This window comes from Theobroma umbraticum, unplaced genomic scaffold (genome assembly GCF_002168275.2).
Source record: "Theobroma umbraticum cultivar Fairchild unplaced genomic scaffold, ASM216827v3 scaffold_44.0, whole genome shotgun sequence".
NCBI classification, from domain to species: domain Eukaryota; kingdom Viridiplantae; phylum Streptophyta; class Magnoliopsida; order Malvales; family Malvaceae; genus Theobroma; species Theobroma umbraticum.
Window position 1 is genome coordinate 260,929 of NW_018397255.1, and position 16,217 is coordinate 277,145.

Genomic DNA, 16,217 nt, shown 5'->3' on the forward strand with positions numbered 1-16,217 from the left:
ATCTAGATAAAGGAATATTCCTCTCGTCTCTAAATGTATATCAAAGGTCTAAACGGAAGGGTATCCATTTCTTCAGAGATACTTGATCTCGAATTTATTTAATAAAAAAGTAGTTAATTTTTATTAAAATCTAATTAAAATTATGAAATATTATTCAAAATTAATCTTAATAATATAATACTATTCACTAATTATCCGAATCCGTTAAATACTTGATTAAATAATTCAAATAACAATTTAAAGAACTAAAAATTATATAAAAATTATTTTTATAGTTATTAATTTACAAAAAAAAAAGAGAGTTAAGTTAGCAAAAGTTGTGATGAAGGTAATGAGGATAAAAATTTGAATCCTACAAATTATAAATTTTTGAAATACTATATATATAATTGAGTTCAAGTATGAAGTATCTTAAGGGTTATTCTTGTAACTTATTCAAACTCAAATTCAAGATTAAAAGCTTTTTTTGAATTTATCTTCTAACTAAATATAAAAAGAGTGAAAAATGTAATATTATGATGTCATTATGTTATATCAACACGTTACGTTATTATCCGTTATAATATATTAACATATCATGTTAATATTTTGAGATATAAATAATTTTTTTATTAAGTGAATTATTAGTTATAAAAATTTATTTGATTCAAAATAAAAAAATAAAAATTTATTTAATTTAAAATAAAAATAATTTAATTTAAATTTTTATAAATAATTTAAAATTCTATTTTAAATATTATGTTAACAGTTCAACAACATTTCTTTGGGCTGATTTGAAGAAGTTTGATTTAAACAATTGGGCCCCGCAAGGAAATTGGGTTTGGTGAAGTTGAACCAGAAACAAACATACCCAGCCCATATTCACATATTTCTTCCGGCTTCCTAGAACCCTGCAAAAACCCTAACTCCCAAATCCCATTCAAAGGGAAGAAGACGAAGAAGAAGAAGAAATGGGAAAGATTCCACCCTCATTTCGTCCAGCAATCTCAAATTCTCTCATTAAAAGGCAGCCTTTAGAATCTCCAACAGCAATTCCCCATCAGTTTCCTGGGAAAACCACCAAGAAAAGACCATCCCAGCATTCTAAGAAAGCCCAAGCTTCCCTAGGATCCCGCAAAGCTGAACCCCTATTCAGATCTCCAGACCTTTCATCTGCCATGAAAGTTTTCAATTCAATCGTTGCCACGAAGAAGGCCCCGATTGATCTTCGCTTCCACAACACTCTCTTACAGTCTTATGCCTCAGTATCCACCGTCAATGACTCCATCTCTCTTCTTCACCACATGGTCAAAGCCCACCCTTCATTTTCCCCTGACCGATCAACTTACCACATCTTGCTCTCTCAATCTTGCAAAGCACCGGATTCCTCCCTCTCCCCTGTTCACCAGACCCTCAATCTGATGGTAACTAATGGGCTCAAACCCAATCAGGTCACCACTGATGTTGCTATCCGATCGCTTTGCGAAGCAGGACGCATTGATCATGCTGTAGAATTGGTAAAAGAACTTTCTTTAAAGCACTCTCCGCCTGATAATTTTACGTTCAACTTTCTTGTTAAGAATTTATGCAAGTGTAGAACTTTAAGTACGGTTTATGGTTTTATTGATGATTTGAAGAGTTTTTTTGGTATAAAGCCTGATCTTGTTACTTATACCATATTAATTGATAATGTTTGTAATTCAAAGAACTTACGAGAGGCAATGAGATTGGTTGGTGTGCTTAATGAGTCAGGGTTTAAGCCAGATTGTTTTGTTTATAATACTATAATGAAAGGACATTGTATGTTGAGTAAAGGGAGTGAGGCAATTGAGGTTTATAAGAAAATGAAAGAGGAGGGTGTTGAGCCTGATCTTGTGACTTATAATACTTTGATCTTTGGGTTGTCAAAATCTGGGAGAGTAAAAGAAGCTAGAAAGTATTTGGATATCATGGTTGAATCAGGGCATTTTCCAGATGCTGTTACATATACATCTTTGATGAATGGAATGTGTAGGGAAGGAAATGCATTGGGTGCAGTGCTTTTGTTGGAGGAGATGGAAAGAAAGGGGTGTAGCCCGAATTCATGCACTTATAATACGCTGCTTCATGGGTTGTGCAAGGGGAGATTGATGGAGAAAGGAATGGAGTTATATGGGGCAATGAAGTCAGCTGGTATGATGCTTGAGAAGGCTTCCTATGCTACTCTTGTGAGGGCACTTTGTAGGGAGGGCAGGGTCGCAGAGGCATATGAAGTGTTTGATTATGCTGTTGAGAGTAAAAGTCTAACTGATGTTGCTGCTTACTCGACGTTGGAGGTTACCCTTAAGTGGCTGAAGAAAGCTAGAGAACAAGGGCTTGTGGTCTAACAAGCATATTCTTTCAGTCTCTTTAATTTGTAGTTCTTTTTGATTATTACAATTTTGACATCTACTTTATGGATAAAATGGGCCTATATTATATGGCAAAATTGGCTAGTGGCATATCATAATTTCCATTACTACAAGGGCATTATTGAATGTGCACATGAAGTTGCCATGATGAAGTCATCTATACTTTCAAATGTACATATGTAATTGTTGGAGTTGTGCTAATTGCTTCTTTTCTCATTTGATGTTGTATACTTAATTGCTCTAGTTTTTATGATCTTTGGCTGCTAATCAGATGTATGAGAAAACACTAATTATGCTATTGAAGACATTGCTGTTCAATATTCTAACAAATTGATTTGCATAATGTTGGCCTTTGATTTTGTTTTATTGCCAAATAGTATGAATTGATAATCGACAGTTTCTGGTCTTTAGTGTTATCCTCACCAGGGATACCCTCTGATTAGTACTTGATGGTAGTGTCTCGTGAGATAGCTTGAATGGAATCTTTCATAATTGACACATAAGAAGTCTCTCATCCTGTCTAAATTCTAGCTTGTTCTATGTGGTCTTCACCTGTTTGTTCTCCACTTCTGCTATTTCCATGGGCACAATCCAGTTTTTCCGTTCCTTCCGACGAAAGCTGCTAGAATATTGTTACTTTCTGTCCTTATTTTGGGCTAAGCTAAAGAGATTAATAAGTTTAGATTCTGACTAAGTACTCCCTGTTTGACGCTCTTTGTCTTTTTGGGTTCTTGGTGCATACGCAATGGAAATATTTAATTCGTCTTCCATGTTATGCAATGCTGTGTTCCTTACCCGGGAGGATGCATGTATGCTTTTGTCTTATCTGATCATATGAACCAGAATCATGCATTTACCGGCAATGATCGTGTCTAAATCTTCTATATATTTTGTGGGGCCCGTGCGTACCACCAGGTACATTTATTTGTAATCTTGACCATGAAAACATAATCACAAAATCAAATTAAAAAACAAGATCAACGAAAATATGGTACGACAAGTGTGGATATGGTGGATTTAGTACCTAAATAATCTTGACAGTGATCATGTACATCGGCCATACGTTCAGCGTTTCCACCTACACCGAAATCTTGACAACAAAACTTATAGTAGATTGATGTAAATTCACCAAAATTTTTTTCAAATCAATTTATCGAACGAGGAAAAAGGAGTAATTGACTGGAAGAACGCCAGTTGATAATTGTCTGCTTTTGTAAATTGCAAGTAATAGTTCTATAGAATGAAATGATTCTCTTAATTTAAAAAAAAAAAATTGTCCCATTATTTTATTGACTAAGGATACGGAAAATCATGGGAGACAAGGAGAATCAGAGCTTCCTTAGCTCTGAAACGTAGCATGTGATGCATGCGATTTTCTGCATTACAGTATTAGACTCTTGTGGCTCTCGTTGCCAACAAGCTGCCGCCCGTTTGGCCCTCTTTCAACAAAAACCTTCTTACTCTATTGTTTCTGTTTAGTTTTACATTGTCTTCCATGTCTATAAAAACTAATGTCTTTTTCAATAAACAATCTGTGTCTCAGTGTAGTTGCTTACAAGTTGCTCTAGAATTCAGTGCAACTTTGGGATTTTGTTGCATGTCGTGGCCGCCCTAGATTCTTTGCCTTGGGGTCTAGCTTTGTGCAAAATCAGGTCCCAATTCGTCGAGTTTCTTATTCTAATGTTTTTTTTCCCGCTATCCTTGGTCAACTGGCCTGGTATCTTTGGTTCTAAACTATTAGGCAATCATGAAATGCCAGCCTTTCAATGTTCCTAAACTAATCTTTAAGGACATGAATGAACACTGGTTGGGGAGAAGGTTCCGCAGCAATGATTGGGGAGGCAAGGCAGCATACGGCTCTCACGGCCTCTACAAGTTGTTTACAATTTGAGGATCAGAAACAAATATTAATCCAACCCATACATTGTTCATCTCTTGAACGTAACATTAAAGAATGATAATAATTGCAGGTTGCAGGCTAAATATGCAACAAGGATCTTTCAGTTGTAGGGCGACTCCCCAATGATTAGGCATTGGCATGGAATTGCTTTTCTTCTAAATAGATAGAAGAAACTATGGGTGTCAGAGCATATTTTGACCTTTCAAAATTCAGTGTTTCAAGCTCTTTTTCTGTGTAAATATGGCAGTCTTATCTGTAATTCATGGATCGAATGTTCCAGTCAGGTCCATTAGCTTGCCATCCAGGTTGCAGCCTAATTCTATTGAAGCAGAGCTGAACGAGCTGAACACTTTCAGACTTTTGTCAGCTTCACGAACAATTCATGGAGGTGGTGAGACAATTTGTACAGGTTTCACCAGGCTTGCAAAGTTGTATAACAACATTGAGGAAATCGTACAGTCTCCACTCACTCAACAAGCTCTTCGCCATCAGCAAAACGTGAAACTAGTAGAGGAGGCACTCGATGACTCGGTCGGATTGCTGGATGCATGTGGCACCGCAAGAGACCTAATATTGATGATGATGGAGCAAGTACAAGACCTTCAGTCAGCTTTACGTAGGAGGGGCGGAGATTCATGCATCGGAAGCAACATCCTTGCTTACATCAGCTTTAGAAAGAAGTTGCAAAAGAACATTGCCAAAACCCTTAGAGTACTGAAGAGGTTGGAATGCAACATTGGCACCTTTCCTCTCTTTGATGTGGATTGCCATCTATCGATGGTGGTAAAAGCACAGAGAGAATCCCATGCCATCACTATTTCTCTATTTCAATCCCTCCTGTCATTTCTTTCAATGCCTGTACTGAAAACAAAAGCTGGAGGATGGTCTTTGATTTCAAAATTGGTACCGATTACAGCCGAGGGAAGCCAGAAGATTTTCAATGAGGTGGGGATCGTCGACTTTATCCTGCATTCTGTGCAAGGGAAACTCCGAAAAAATGATGCCAAGATTGATCCTCAGATTGAATTAAAGAGATTAGAGACACTTTCCGGTAGCATCAAAGGTCTTGAGGCAGGTTTAGATCGCCTGCTCAGATGCCTGATCAGAAATAGAGTGTCCTTACTTAATATCCTCACACCTTGTTAGATACTATAACATTGTACACCCACATTTTTCATTGCATCTGCATTTTAAAGGATTGGTCCATGTTCAAGAACCAGGTTTGTAAGAGAATTTGATATTTTCAATCTCATTGATGAAGTGCAAATGCAAGATTTGCCAGTTTGATGTCCATTGTCTACATCTTTCTAACTCAAAACGTTGCCATGGTAAATTCTTGTAATTAATTTGCCTAGCATACAAAGAGAAACAGAAGAATACAAAGGGTGACTAACAACACTTAAAAACTAAAAGGTTCCCAATGTACAATGATTAAATTAGTGCTAATTCTCATTGATTAACTGCCACTTGAAAAAAGGACTTAGCTCCTAACATGTGTTAATTATTTACAGATATTACACATTGGCTTGTTGTTGTCAGGGAAAAAGCTAGATACACGCAAGCAAAGCGATTCTCGCTAACCAAACAAAACGAAACCTATACATGCAAATACAGAAAATAATGCCGATATCCTTGAGGATGCAATAATTTTTCCATGTTTTCATAAAAGTTTTAGTAGTTTAAAGTCTTTTAGCCACATGCAACTGGCTCTTGATTTCGTCCCCGGAAGGCTCTCACATGAAAGGCCGTGGAACCTGATCCAGAGTTCACACCTCTCCTGCATCAGAACAGGCACAACCCCATTTTTCATTTTAGTCCCTAATTCTCCACCCTGATCTTGCCAGAATATTTGTGACTTGGTTGGCTATATAATTAAAGGTATCTTGGTCACATGGCAATGGAGAGAGCCTTACCTTTGATACTCATTCATTCTTTCTGCTATAAAATAAGATTCATCATTACCCTTCTCTTCCTTTTTTCAATTCTTTAAATTCAACCTAGTATTATAATCAAAATCTAAATTAATCTTGAACCCCAGAATTCTTATGGTTGATTTCAATCTAGGAAATTTTCTCATTACACATGGAGAACAAAGGGATAGTGAGATCAATTTATTCCTTCAAAGTTCAGACATCAAAATTTGCTTCAAGAAGTTTTGATGATTTTCTCTTGTTCAAAACTTCGAAAAGGAGTTTGGTTGTTAATTTTGATCCAATGAGCCTCCTAAAACATGGCACATTATTTCATTATTAAAAATGTGAAGGTTATATTATCAATTATTTCAGTGTGGACTGGCAAAGGAGTAATGGCTCGTGCTTCTCATTTCTCAGCTTGGCTTTAAAAAAAATAAATATAGGCATGGTCGGCTAGCTTCTGATCAGAAGTGGGAAAGATTAATGTTTCTGTTTCTGGTTAAGTATGGAGTACCCCATTTTGAGTCAATCGAACAATTAATAAATAGCAATTATTTTCTATGAACAGATGAATTTGCAAATTGCAGTACGAAGTGGATAATAAGAATCAAACCAGCTTTTCTAATTGAATATGCATGAATGACTTCAAATTATTTCATTTGTTAGCCTGTCTTTTTGGGTTTAGGAAGAACAAACCTTGGCTGTCATGGCCCTCATTGTTCAGTGTTTAACTGTTAAGATGACAAGAAAGAATTTGAGATTTTTACTATTTTCTGTAAACAGAAAAGAGGGTTACAATTTGATATTCATTTCTGACATCAACCAAATCAAAAAAGACGAGCAAAAAGGTTTCATCAACTAGCATCATGCATGTTATTGATTTTAAAAAAAAATAGGGAAGAGATGAAATTTCGCTTCACTTTTTTTTTTGAAAGATTGTAGTTTCATAGCTAATGAGGATGGAGAAATCCTCTTCGAAAGAACATCAGAACAGACTCCATGGTTTGAAGACTATACCTGGACACAACAAGCAGGTATAATCCCCAACTCTTCCTCACAACTACCCACAAAAATTTACTACACAAAAATCAGACAACTATACACTCCCATAAAGCAGAGACCTGCACATTCCTGCCTAAACAAAACACATTAATTCATGGCAGCACAACACAATAGGAGAAGACCCTTCTACCCTTGAAAACCACAAAACTTTTTACAGACAATCAACCACAAAGTGAAATTTCGCTTCACTTTGCTAAGCCAATTGCTTTCTGCACGCCTCTGTTGCAATATCACATGTTGAACAAAGAAAACAACTGACCCCCGGACTGAGGTCCTTCACATGTATGCCTCGTGCCTCGCGGGGCCGACTAAACTGAACCATTTGGTGAGGCACAGGCTCCTTTGCTTGTCACTGATTAGATGGGCGTGTGATTTTGCAACGTTGGTATCTGGAAAAAATGAAGAGCCAATCATTATCTAGTTGTTACTCATCCTTCGTTAGTTGAAAAGCAACCCCAAAGTTTTCAACATCTCTTCTGATTCTTCAATTTTACGTAGGCAACAAGTTCCACACCACATGTTGTGCCAATTTTCATTTGTGGAACATGATTCGCTAGTGCTTGTTGCTGGTTCACGAGCTGGTTACGATACAGAAAATTAGAGGAGACAGGAGAATAAATTTTGACATGGGTTTACAGTCATAATCCTTCCAACAAGGCTGCCACCTCACATAATTTTCTATGCAATGTTATCTTCATTAGCTTATACCTTCAATTTCCAAGATAAAAGAAAATAATCTTTCTGCTTCATGCCTCCTGGTCTCCTGAGGACACCCAACTGCACAGTCACCACCATTGCCTATAGATTCCGTAGCAAAGCTAAGGCTAGATTCAAGGACTAGAGGAAATTTTTAATGATGCAACATCTTATCTTTAGGTAACCCAAATTCTTTAGTCTATTCTCGTTATTGGTTCTTTGAAGGAAGACATGAATTGCAAAAATTAACTTGCATTAGGACTGAGATGATTCTACATATGACACATTGTTTTTTTTTCTCAGCCATATAACAAATTATTGTCAAGGAATCATAATGAATTCTTGTTTAGACCATGGTAACCATTCATGATTGGGGAGGCAAAGAGGCATGCAGCTACAGTGCTGGCCTGTGTTGAGTGTTAACATCTTCTGGCTGGTCGACGTTGCACTATCTATGACCATAAGAATAAAAAAGTATTACGGGTTACATAGTGTTGGCAAAAAATGTTACAAGTTAATCAGAAAGTTAGGTCAGCCACAATGCCATCTCATGCGTTAGTTACTCCCTTGAAACGAATATGCCGTGGGTTCATTAATTCATCGTGTTCTTATAAATAGGTTAATGAATCATTGAAATTCAAGCACCGAGATAGCTTTCAGCATTAGTAAAGTAAAATGCCAGCCTTCCCTGTGTTGCTTGATGTGCACCAACCTGTTAGGTCCATTAGCTTACCCTCCAGGGTACATCCCACTTCTGTTAAACTCGAAGCAGCATTAAATCACTCGGAAGCCTGGAAAACGTCCTCACATTCAACAGCAGCGGTTTCGTCTGGTGAGACTATACAGATTGAGCTAGTGGGCGTCGTAGAGTTGTACAATTGTGTTCAGGAAATCATTAGCTCTCCACAAATCAAACAAAAACTTCTTCACTATCAGAATGGGAAACTTGTGGAGGAGGCACTAGATGAGTCTGTCACATTTCTGGACACCTGTGGCAAAGGAAGGGACCTACTGTTGAAGATGAAAGAACATGTCCAAACCCTTCAATCAGCTTTACGCAGAAGGCGTGGAGATTTAAGTATTGAAAACGAAGTTGCAGCTTACATCAACTTCAGGAAGAAGGTCAAAGAGGAAGTAGCCAAGTGCCTTGGAGCATTGAAGAAAATAGAAAGCAAAATTGGTTCCTCAACACTCTTAGATGAAGATCAACATCTGTTAATGGTGTTCAAAGGCCTAAGAGAAGCAAGCTCCATTACCAACTCCGTTTTTCAGTCTCTTTTGCTCTTCCTGTCAATGCCTTCAATGAAGGCAAGGGTTGGAAGATGGCCAAAGATCTCAAAATTGATTCCCACAAGATTACTATCCTCTGAAAAGGAACAGAATGTGATGAATGAAGTTGGTAGTGTTGATCTTGCAGTTTACTCCATCAATGGACACTTAAAGATTGGTGATACCATGGCTGAAGTGGAAATGATGCAGAAGATGTTAAAGACGCTTGATGCCAGCATCGATGGCTTCGAAGCTGGATTAGATTGCATTTTCAAGTGTCTAGTCCAAAATAGGGTCACTTTCCTTAACATCATCACTCACCGGTGATGCAGAACTGTTGTATATTTACATTATAGCTGAAAGTCAATACAATACAAATAGAATTACTGCTGTATTGAGTTCTCTCATGCAATATCCAATCTCCATTTTTCATACCAATCTGTATTTAGAAATATCATGATCATCATCTAACTTTCTGTTTTCTCTGATCTGAGAATGATATATGGATCAGATTTGAAACTGTTAAAAGCAATGATTAGACTTTCTACTTCGGCATTCCAGCACACCTGTTTTGGAACACTAAACAGAGTTTAACCTTGTAGAATCGATCACAGGGCATGATGACTGTCATATTATTTTTTAATTATGCCTTCAATTTTATTAACATTTTAAAGGAATGACGAATCTTCTTTATAATTTCCAAAGACTAGAGGCAAGAAGAAAATGCTATGAGAAAACAAAGGCAAGTAGCAGTGACAAAATCCCTTTATCAGTGGTAGTAGAGTTACCAAGTTTGTCTGTAATTAAGGTTAGATTCTGAAATCTTACTGAAAACATCTTGCTTTTCTACAAACTATGATTGCTTCAAGCCTAAACTAATCCTTGCAATTCATATTTTCAAGAGCTTTGGGTAATTGGTTTCCAGATTGTTATTAGCCTTCTTTATTTCCCTTCTCCCCTCCTTTGTCATCAGATTACCTCATACCTAAAAGAGCAGCAACTGTCCCAAACAGCCAGATGCCAGATGCCGATTCACCCAATTCAATTATGGAAAGAGCTTGTTATTGACACACGTGTTGAGAATTGAGATGCCTAACAACACGTGTTCTTACCTTACCCAAGTGTGCCTTTCTGATGGCTATGATCAAAATGGAAGAAAATAAGGCAGGATTCTAAACAAGTTCAAAATGGAGCATTATTAGTAAAATAGTTAAAATGATGGAGACAAGAGTACTACAAGCCACTCGTGCACACAATAAATTAGAAAAACAAGGGGCTCTTCTTATGCTATGATCAAGGTCTTGTAATTATAATAAGCTATAAATTATACACTTTGTGGTTGGTTTATCCAACAGATCTGGATCTCAATCTCGAGAACAATATTATTCAATGCCTTTTGCTGTTCAAAGGGTCTTACAAGTGGAGACAAAGCAGGTAAGCCAGGCAGCTGCAATTCTTAAACTTGGAAAATGGTTGGGTAATGTGGCAGGAAGGGAGGCAAAACAGGTGATGACTCTTTAGGATGCATGCATAAAGAAACACAGAAATGACAAAATAACAAGACACCTCATACATAGTTTAGCATTATGAGAGGATTAAATGAACAGCAATATGATTTGAGGTGTGCTGGTTGATGACGTGACAAGGCATCCGAACTCAAAGGGATGCCCACGCTGGCTCACATGAAGGTCACATTATCATTCAACACCCTTGCCTTATCTCTTCTTGTTTATGTCTCTATATAAATAGGTTTTCACTGATTTGACAGAAACCCATTTCAAGTTCAAGCTCTGAAAATCTAGAAAAGAGAAAATTTTTTTAAAATGGCTGGCAAATACCATGTAAGATCAATTAGCTTGCCTTCAAGATCACATCCTACCACCCTTAGAATTGAAGATGAGCTGAACAGGCTCAAAACTTGGGAAGCATCACTTTTGTCAACATCTGAGTCGATTTGTGCTGGTCTTTCGGGACTGGAAGACTTGTATCAGTGCATGGATGATCTTCTCAACATGGCTTCGACCCAACAAGTCCTCTGCCTGCATCAACACGAGCAATGTATTGATGAATTGTTGGATAGATCTGTGAGGCTTTTAGATATCTGTAGTATTGCAAGGGATTACATGTTTCAACTCAAGGAACATGTTCATGCTCTTCAATCTGCTCTCCGAAGGAGGAAGGGAGATTCAAGCATTGAGAACAACATTATTAATTACACTTGCTTCAGGAAGGAGATGAAGAAGCAGGGCAAGAAATTGATCACAGAATTGAAGCAAATGGACAACAAACTTGGAGCAGCACCCCTCCTGGATCAGGATCATCATTTCTCAGCTGTGATTCGGGTGCTAAGAGAAGTTAATGTAATGAATACTTCTATCTTCCAATACCTTTTCTCATTTTTGTCAGCACCAGTTTCCTCAAAGCAAACAAGATGGTCTCTGGTCTCAAAACTGATGCACAAGGGGGTAATATCATGTGAAGAGAAGCAAGAGAATGTAAATGAATTGGAAAGCGTGGATGCTGCACTTCGCAGACACACATCCGATGTTGAGAAGATGAAAATTGCACATAAAAGATTGGTGGCTTTGGAGAGTAGCATTGAAGGCCTAGAGAACCGTCTGGAATGCGTATTTAGGCACTTAATCAAAGCAAGAACCTCTCTCTTGAACGTTATCTCTCAATAGGTGATTTTCATGGCTATTCATATGTACAAATCCTGCTGAGGCATCCAAGTTTTAGAGGATATGCCTGGGGATTTCAGATTCAATTAAAAATATCTGTACATTGTACAAAAATAACAGTTATAGACTGTAATATAAGTTGAAGTTTTGACAACCCAAATTATGCTGTCCCTTTCTTTTTCCTTGATTTCTTCTGCTGACATTAAGATTTTTCTGTTGACAGAAACCATTACCTCGGTTTATAAGGACTCCGTGTGAGCAATGTTTATGCTTGTACCCCTTATCAACGTTGAATTGTAGATAAACATACTCCAGACTTCAGAGAATAAGGGTGAGGATGAGATGGGATAAGGAAACAAGTCATTTCAAAACCATATCCTCATTAAGTCATCCTGGATGTCAAAATCCTTTGCTGCTGAAAGCAATCAATAAGACTGTAAGACTGCAGTCATCTCAAATCTGGGTTTACCAATTAAAGTTCACATCCCAGCATTTCAAAGCTCTGTAAATTTGAAGAATTTTCCATAGAAACAATCTGCTGATAGAGAGAATTTAGGCTATACACTAGCAATCTTAGGGATCCCAAGATAGAAGGCTAAGCATGATTTGGAATAAACAATCAAGAAGTTTGGTTAAAACTAATTTTGCATTCATCAACAGAAAAAGGAAAAGAATTTTGCAATTTTCCGTGGTGTGCCTATATCACACTGCATCTGGAACTGAAATCCACACACCGGAGTTCCTAAAGTTAGGTCGAGAACTTGAGCAGACTGGATTTCTATCAAATTCAGATTCCTGATAAATTCTTAGGCCTACAGCTTGACAGCTTGACAGCTTGATCACTGTTATTTAGGGCCTAGGCTGCTATAAGGCTTTTCAACAATGGTAAGTCCTGAACTAATGTGCAGATGAGTTAGTCAATGATCAAATACCATGTCAAGGAAATTAAACGTTCTTTGTAATTACTGGTATTGATTATGTTCATGGCAGAAGTTATTCCCATGGCGGATTATCTTACAAGAAAGCTGCTGCAGCTTTCTCTTTTCTTATTCCTTTGAAATAACTTACTTTTACCGTGTTGATTTTTAAACCAAAGGTTATTGACTTAAGTGATTTGAGTTCTTCCACGTGTTGGCGACGAACCTGCGGAAAGGGGTACTCAGACCAGGGCATTAATTAAAGTCTTAACACGTGTCTGAACGAGAGTAAATTTTAGAATTTCTATATGTTTTTGTTGATAGCCCTTTACTCCAACATTTAAGGCTCATCATTCGATAAGATTTCACGTATCAGGTGGATCAGACGCTCGACACCCTTTTCCAAAGCAAAAAAACAATTTATTATAGGAAAAATTCAAGGTGCACCAGAGGCTCCTGGAGTCCTGGTATTGGTTGCGGCTTCATTCAGGGCGGCACCGGCTGAACATTTTTCTACGTCAAGGAATTGATACAGTTAATTCGTATACATCTTTGCTACATTTCATGGCATTAATTATACCAAGAATGTCATACCCAGATTGTGTACCAAGCCATAATAGAAGTCAACGAAGGGTAACTGTATAATCTTTTGGAAATGCAGAGAAGTAAACTTACAAAATGGAAGGCGAGAAATCTACCCTCACTCACTCTAGAAATCATCCTGCAGGTTGGCCATATAATCCATCAGAAGAACCTGGAGGCTGTTTATTTCTAACAAGTTGGATGTTAATGTAGTAGCATTCATGTATCCATGTTAGCCAAAAACATTGTTATCTGTATCAGATTATAATATATCAAAGTAGAAGACTGATGTCTTACTCTGGCAAATCTCAGCTAGCAAGCCTTGAAGGGAACATATAGATGAGGTACCACTCGGGTACCCAAATATAAATGATATCTTCAATCTTTTGTTTTGGTTTTTAACATATGTGAACTACTACATCCATTTAAATCCTGATCTTTTGGGATCTCAAAACAACACAGTTTCAAGGTCCCTCCATATCCGGAGAACTTTGGATTGGCCACATTTATTTAAATGTTAGCCAACTTCCACGAATAGAACAAATAGAAAAATCTAGGTCGGCGTTCGGCAGTGGCGGTGGTGCATTAGATGATGGAAAAATGCAGATTGGTCTAATGAACCCGGAGTGTATGAGAAACAAAATCCCAAGAGTGAGATACACGTACCGTACCCAAATCAGAACCATGGGATGGTTTTAAATAAGGCAAGTTTATAAAGTTTATAAATCTATTTTGGTGGGATATGTGACAACATAATACGTTCTACGGGAAAATTCCCACACTGTCTTCACATGCCTTCCACATTGCCACATGGGCATACACTGATTTCTGGTTACTTTCCATCTCCCCAATTTGTTGGTATAAATATATGGTACTGGCTAATAGTACTCAGCTTCCATCTTCGTTGAGTCTTTCTAGAATGAAAAGAGTAACAATGGCTGCTTTCTCCTCAAAGTCTACTGACCTGTGCAGAGTCCGATCCATCAGCTTTCCAGCTAGATCACATCCGATCAAGCTTGGAATGGAAGAAGAGCTGAACAAGCTTACGTCTTGTCAGGAAGCTTCATCATCAAATGCTGAACCACTTTGCACCAGTCTATTTGGCCTAGCAGAGTTGTGTATTTGCGTAGAGGATCTTCTTAATTTGCCCCTCACACAGCAAGCATTGGCTCAGCATCACAATGAGAAATGGGACAATGAATTGTTAGATTGTTCATTAAAGCACTTGGATCTATGCGGTAACACAAGGGATGCCATTTTGTCGATGAAACAAAGTGCTAGGGAACTTCAATCAGCTCTTCGACGATGCAAGGGAGGAGAGCTAAGCATTGAGAACAATATCAAAGCTTACATTTCCTCCAGGAAGACCACGAAAAAGGGAATTGCAAATTCGCTTGCAACATTGAAGCAAATGGATAACATATTCAGGGGCTTTCCCCAGTTAGAACAAAACCATCGTCTCTCTGCGGTGGCTGGAGTGCTTAGAGAAGCAAGCTTGATCACTACTTCCATCTTTCACGCCCTCCTGTTATTCCTGTCTCCATCAATGTTGAAGCCAAAGCCTTCAAAATGGTCATTGGTTTCAAAGTTGGTGCGGAAGGGTCTAACAGAATGTGAAGAGCACCAGAACATGAACGAGTTAGAGAGAGTGGATGTTGCAGTCAGCAACTTACTACTACAGAGTTCGAAAGATGACATTGAGGAAGAGAATATTCAATCTGCAAAGGTTAAATTGGAATCTTTGGATGCTATCTTTGAAGGTTTTGAAGATGGATTGGAGTGCTTGTTTAGGAGCTTGATCCATACCAGAGTTTCTCTCCTTAATATACTTTCTCATTAGAGTTTTTCTGGTGTAAAAATTATATCCTCCAACCTATAGAGATTTGAGAGGTGGCCATCTCCTTGAGGTTTTAGGCGTTTTAGGTGTACAAATAATGTGCATTAATCAAAATGTATAGTGAAATACTGGAATGTAATGTAAAATGTCACATTTGCGACAGCATGAAAGTACTTGATTCAGTCATACATGACAAAGTTAATTTAAGAACATCTTTAGTGGCTCTTCCAAGTTCCAACAAGATTGTCAGCATATCTTATATCAGTACTTATGGCATCAGAAAAGGAGGAAAATCAAAGAGTTGAAGAAGTTTTTTTTAATAGCTTCTTGTAAATATAAACTTGAGTTTCAATTGCTTTAAACTATCATTTTGCGATCTTCAATTTGTTATATAATTAGTGCATAATTTGATAAACCATGAATTAACTTGTTTGACCATTGGCAATTTTTTCTGCTATGAAGTTTAGGAATGCAAAAGGTGAAATTTGATTATACTTATCATATGTCAGATATAAATATAACATAAAAAACAAGATAGACTTAATCATCACCGTTAATACAAAAGAAGCTCAAAGTCAAAATATTGAAGTTGAACAAATAAATAATCCAAACTCTATTTGAAACTAATTAAATTTAACTCAGAGTTGATTAACTTAAAATAAAAAAAGTAATATTACATAAAAAAGGGAATAGAAACTGTAAACCTCTCTTTTCATATTTTTCATATAGAAGACAAAAGAATCTATTTCCACAATGTGGAGGACTATTCATTTATAATAGAATAGAACATATGAAAAAGATTCAAACAGTTCTAAACCTATGTAAATCCCTCAAGCTAGAGCTTAAATGGAGAATAGATGTATCATGGTTAGCTTGATAAACAAAAAACAAAAAAAAAAAAAAGTTAATGCCCCGCAGCTCGGTTAAGGACAGCAAGTTGGAATCTTGAATTGCATGTGTCCCAGTAAAGGCCAATTTCATCTCCCAGCTT

The 16,217-nt window shown here is 37.3% G+C and overlaps 5 protein-coding genes across 5 annotated transcripts; all 5 read left to right on the top strand.

The window, feature by feature from the left end:
• The first annotated feature begins 901 nt into the window (after nt 1–901).
• Nucleotides 902–2,694, top strand: LOC110409214 (Tetratricopeptide repeat (TPR)-like superfamily protein). Its single transcript, XM_021418486.2, has one exon. It carries the CDS (start codon nt 951–953, stop codon nt 2,343–2,345), a length of 1,395 nt encoding a protein of 464 aa, XP_021274161.1. The 5' UTR covers nt 902–950; the 3' UTR covers nt 2,346–2,694.
• A 1,815-nt stretch (nt 2,695–4,509) lies between these two features.
• Nucleotides 4,510–5,415, top strand: LOC110410034 (uncharacterized). Its single transcript, XM_021419603.1, has one exon. The coding sequence runs from the start codon at nt 4,510–4,512 to the stop codon at nt 5,413–5,415; it is 906 nt and encodes a 301-aa protein (XP_021275278.1).
• A 3,200-nt stretch (nt 5,416–8,615) lies between these two features.
• On the top strand, nt 8,616–9,536 carry LOC110409897 (uncharacterized). Its single transcript, XM_021419396.1, has one exon. It carries the CDS (start codon nt 8,616–8,618, stop codon nt 9,534–9,536), a length of 921 nt encoding a protein of 306 aa, XP_021275071.1.
• A 1,480-nt stretch (nt 9,537–11,016) lies between these two features.
• On the top strand, nt 11,017–11,893 carry LOC110410035 (uncharacterized). The gene has a single exon (XM_021419604.1). The coding sequence runs from the start codon at nt 11,033–11,035 to the stop codon at nt 11,891–11,893; it is 861 nt and encodes a 286-aa protein (XP_021275279.1). The 5' UTR covers nt 11,017–11,032.
• A 2,415-nt stretch (nt 11,894–14,308) lies between these two features.
• On the top strand, nt 14,309–15,229 carry LOC110410036 (uncharacterized). The gene has a single exon (XM_021419605.2). It carries the CDS (start codon nt 14,309–14,311, stop codon nt 15,227–15,229), a length of 921 nt encoding a protein of 306 aa, XP_021275280.2.
• Nucleotides 15,230–16,217: the final 988 nt, after the last annotated feature.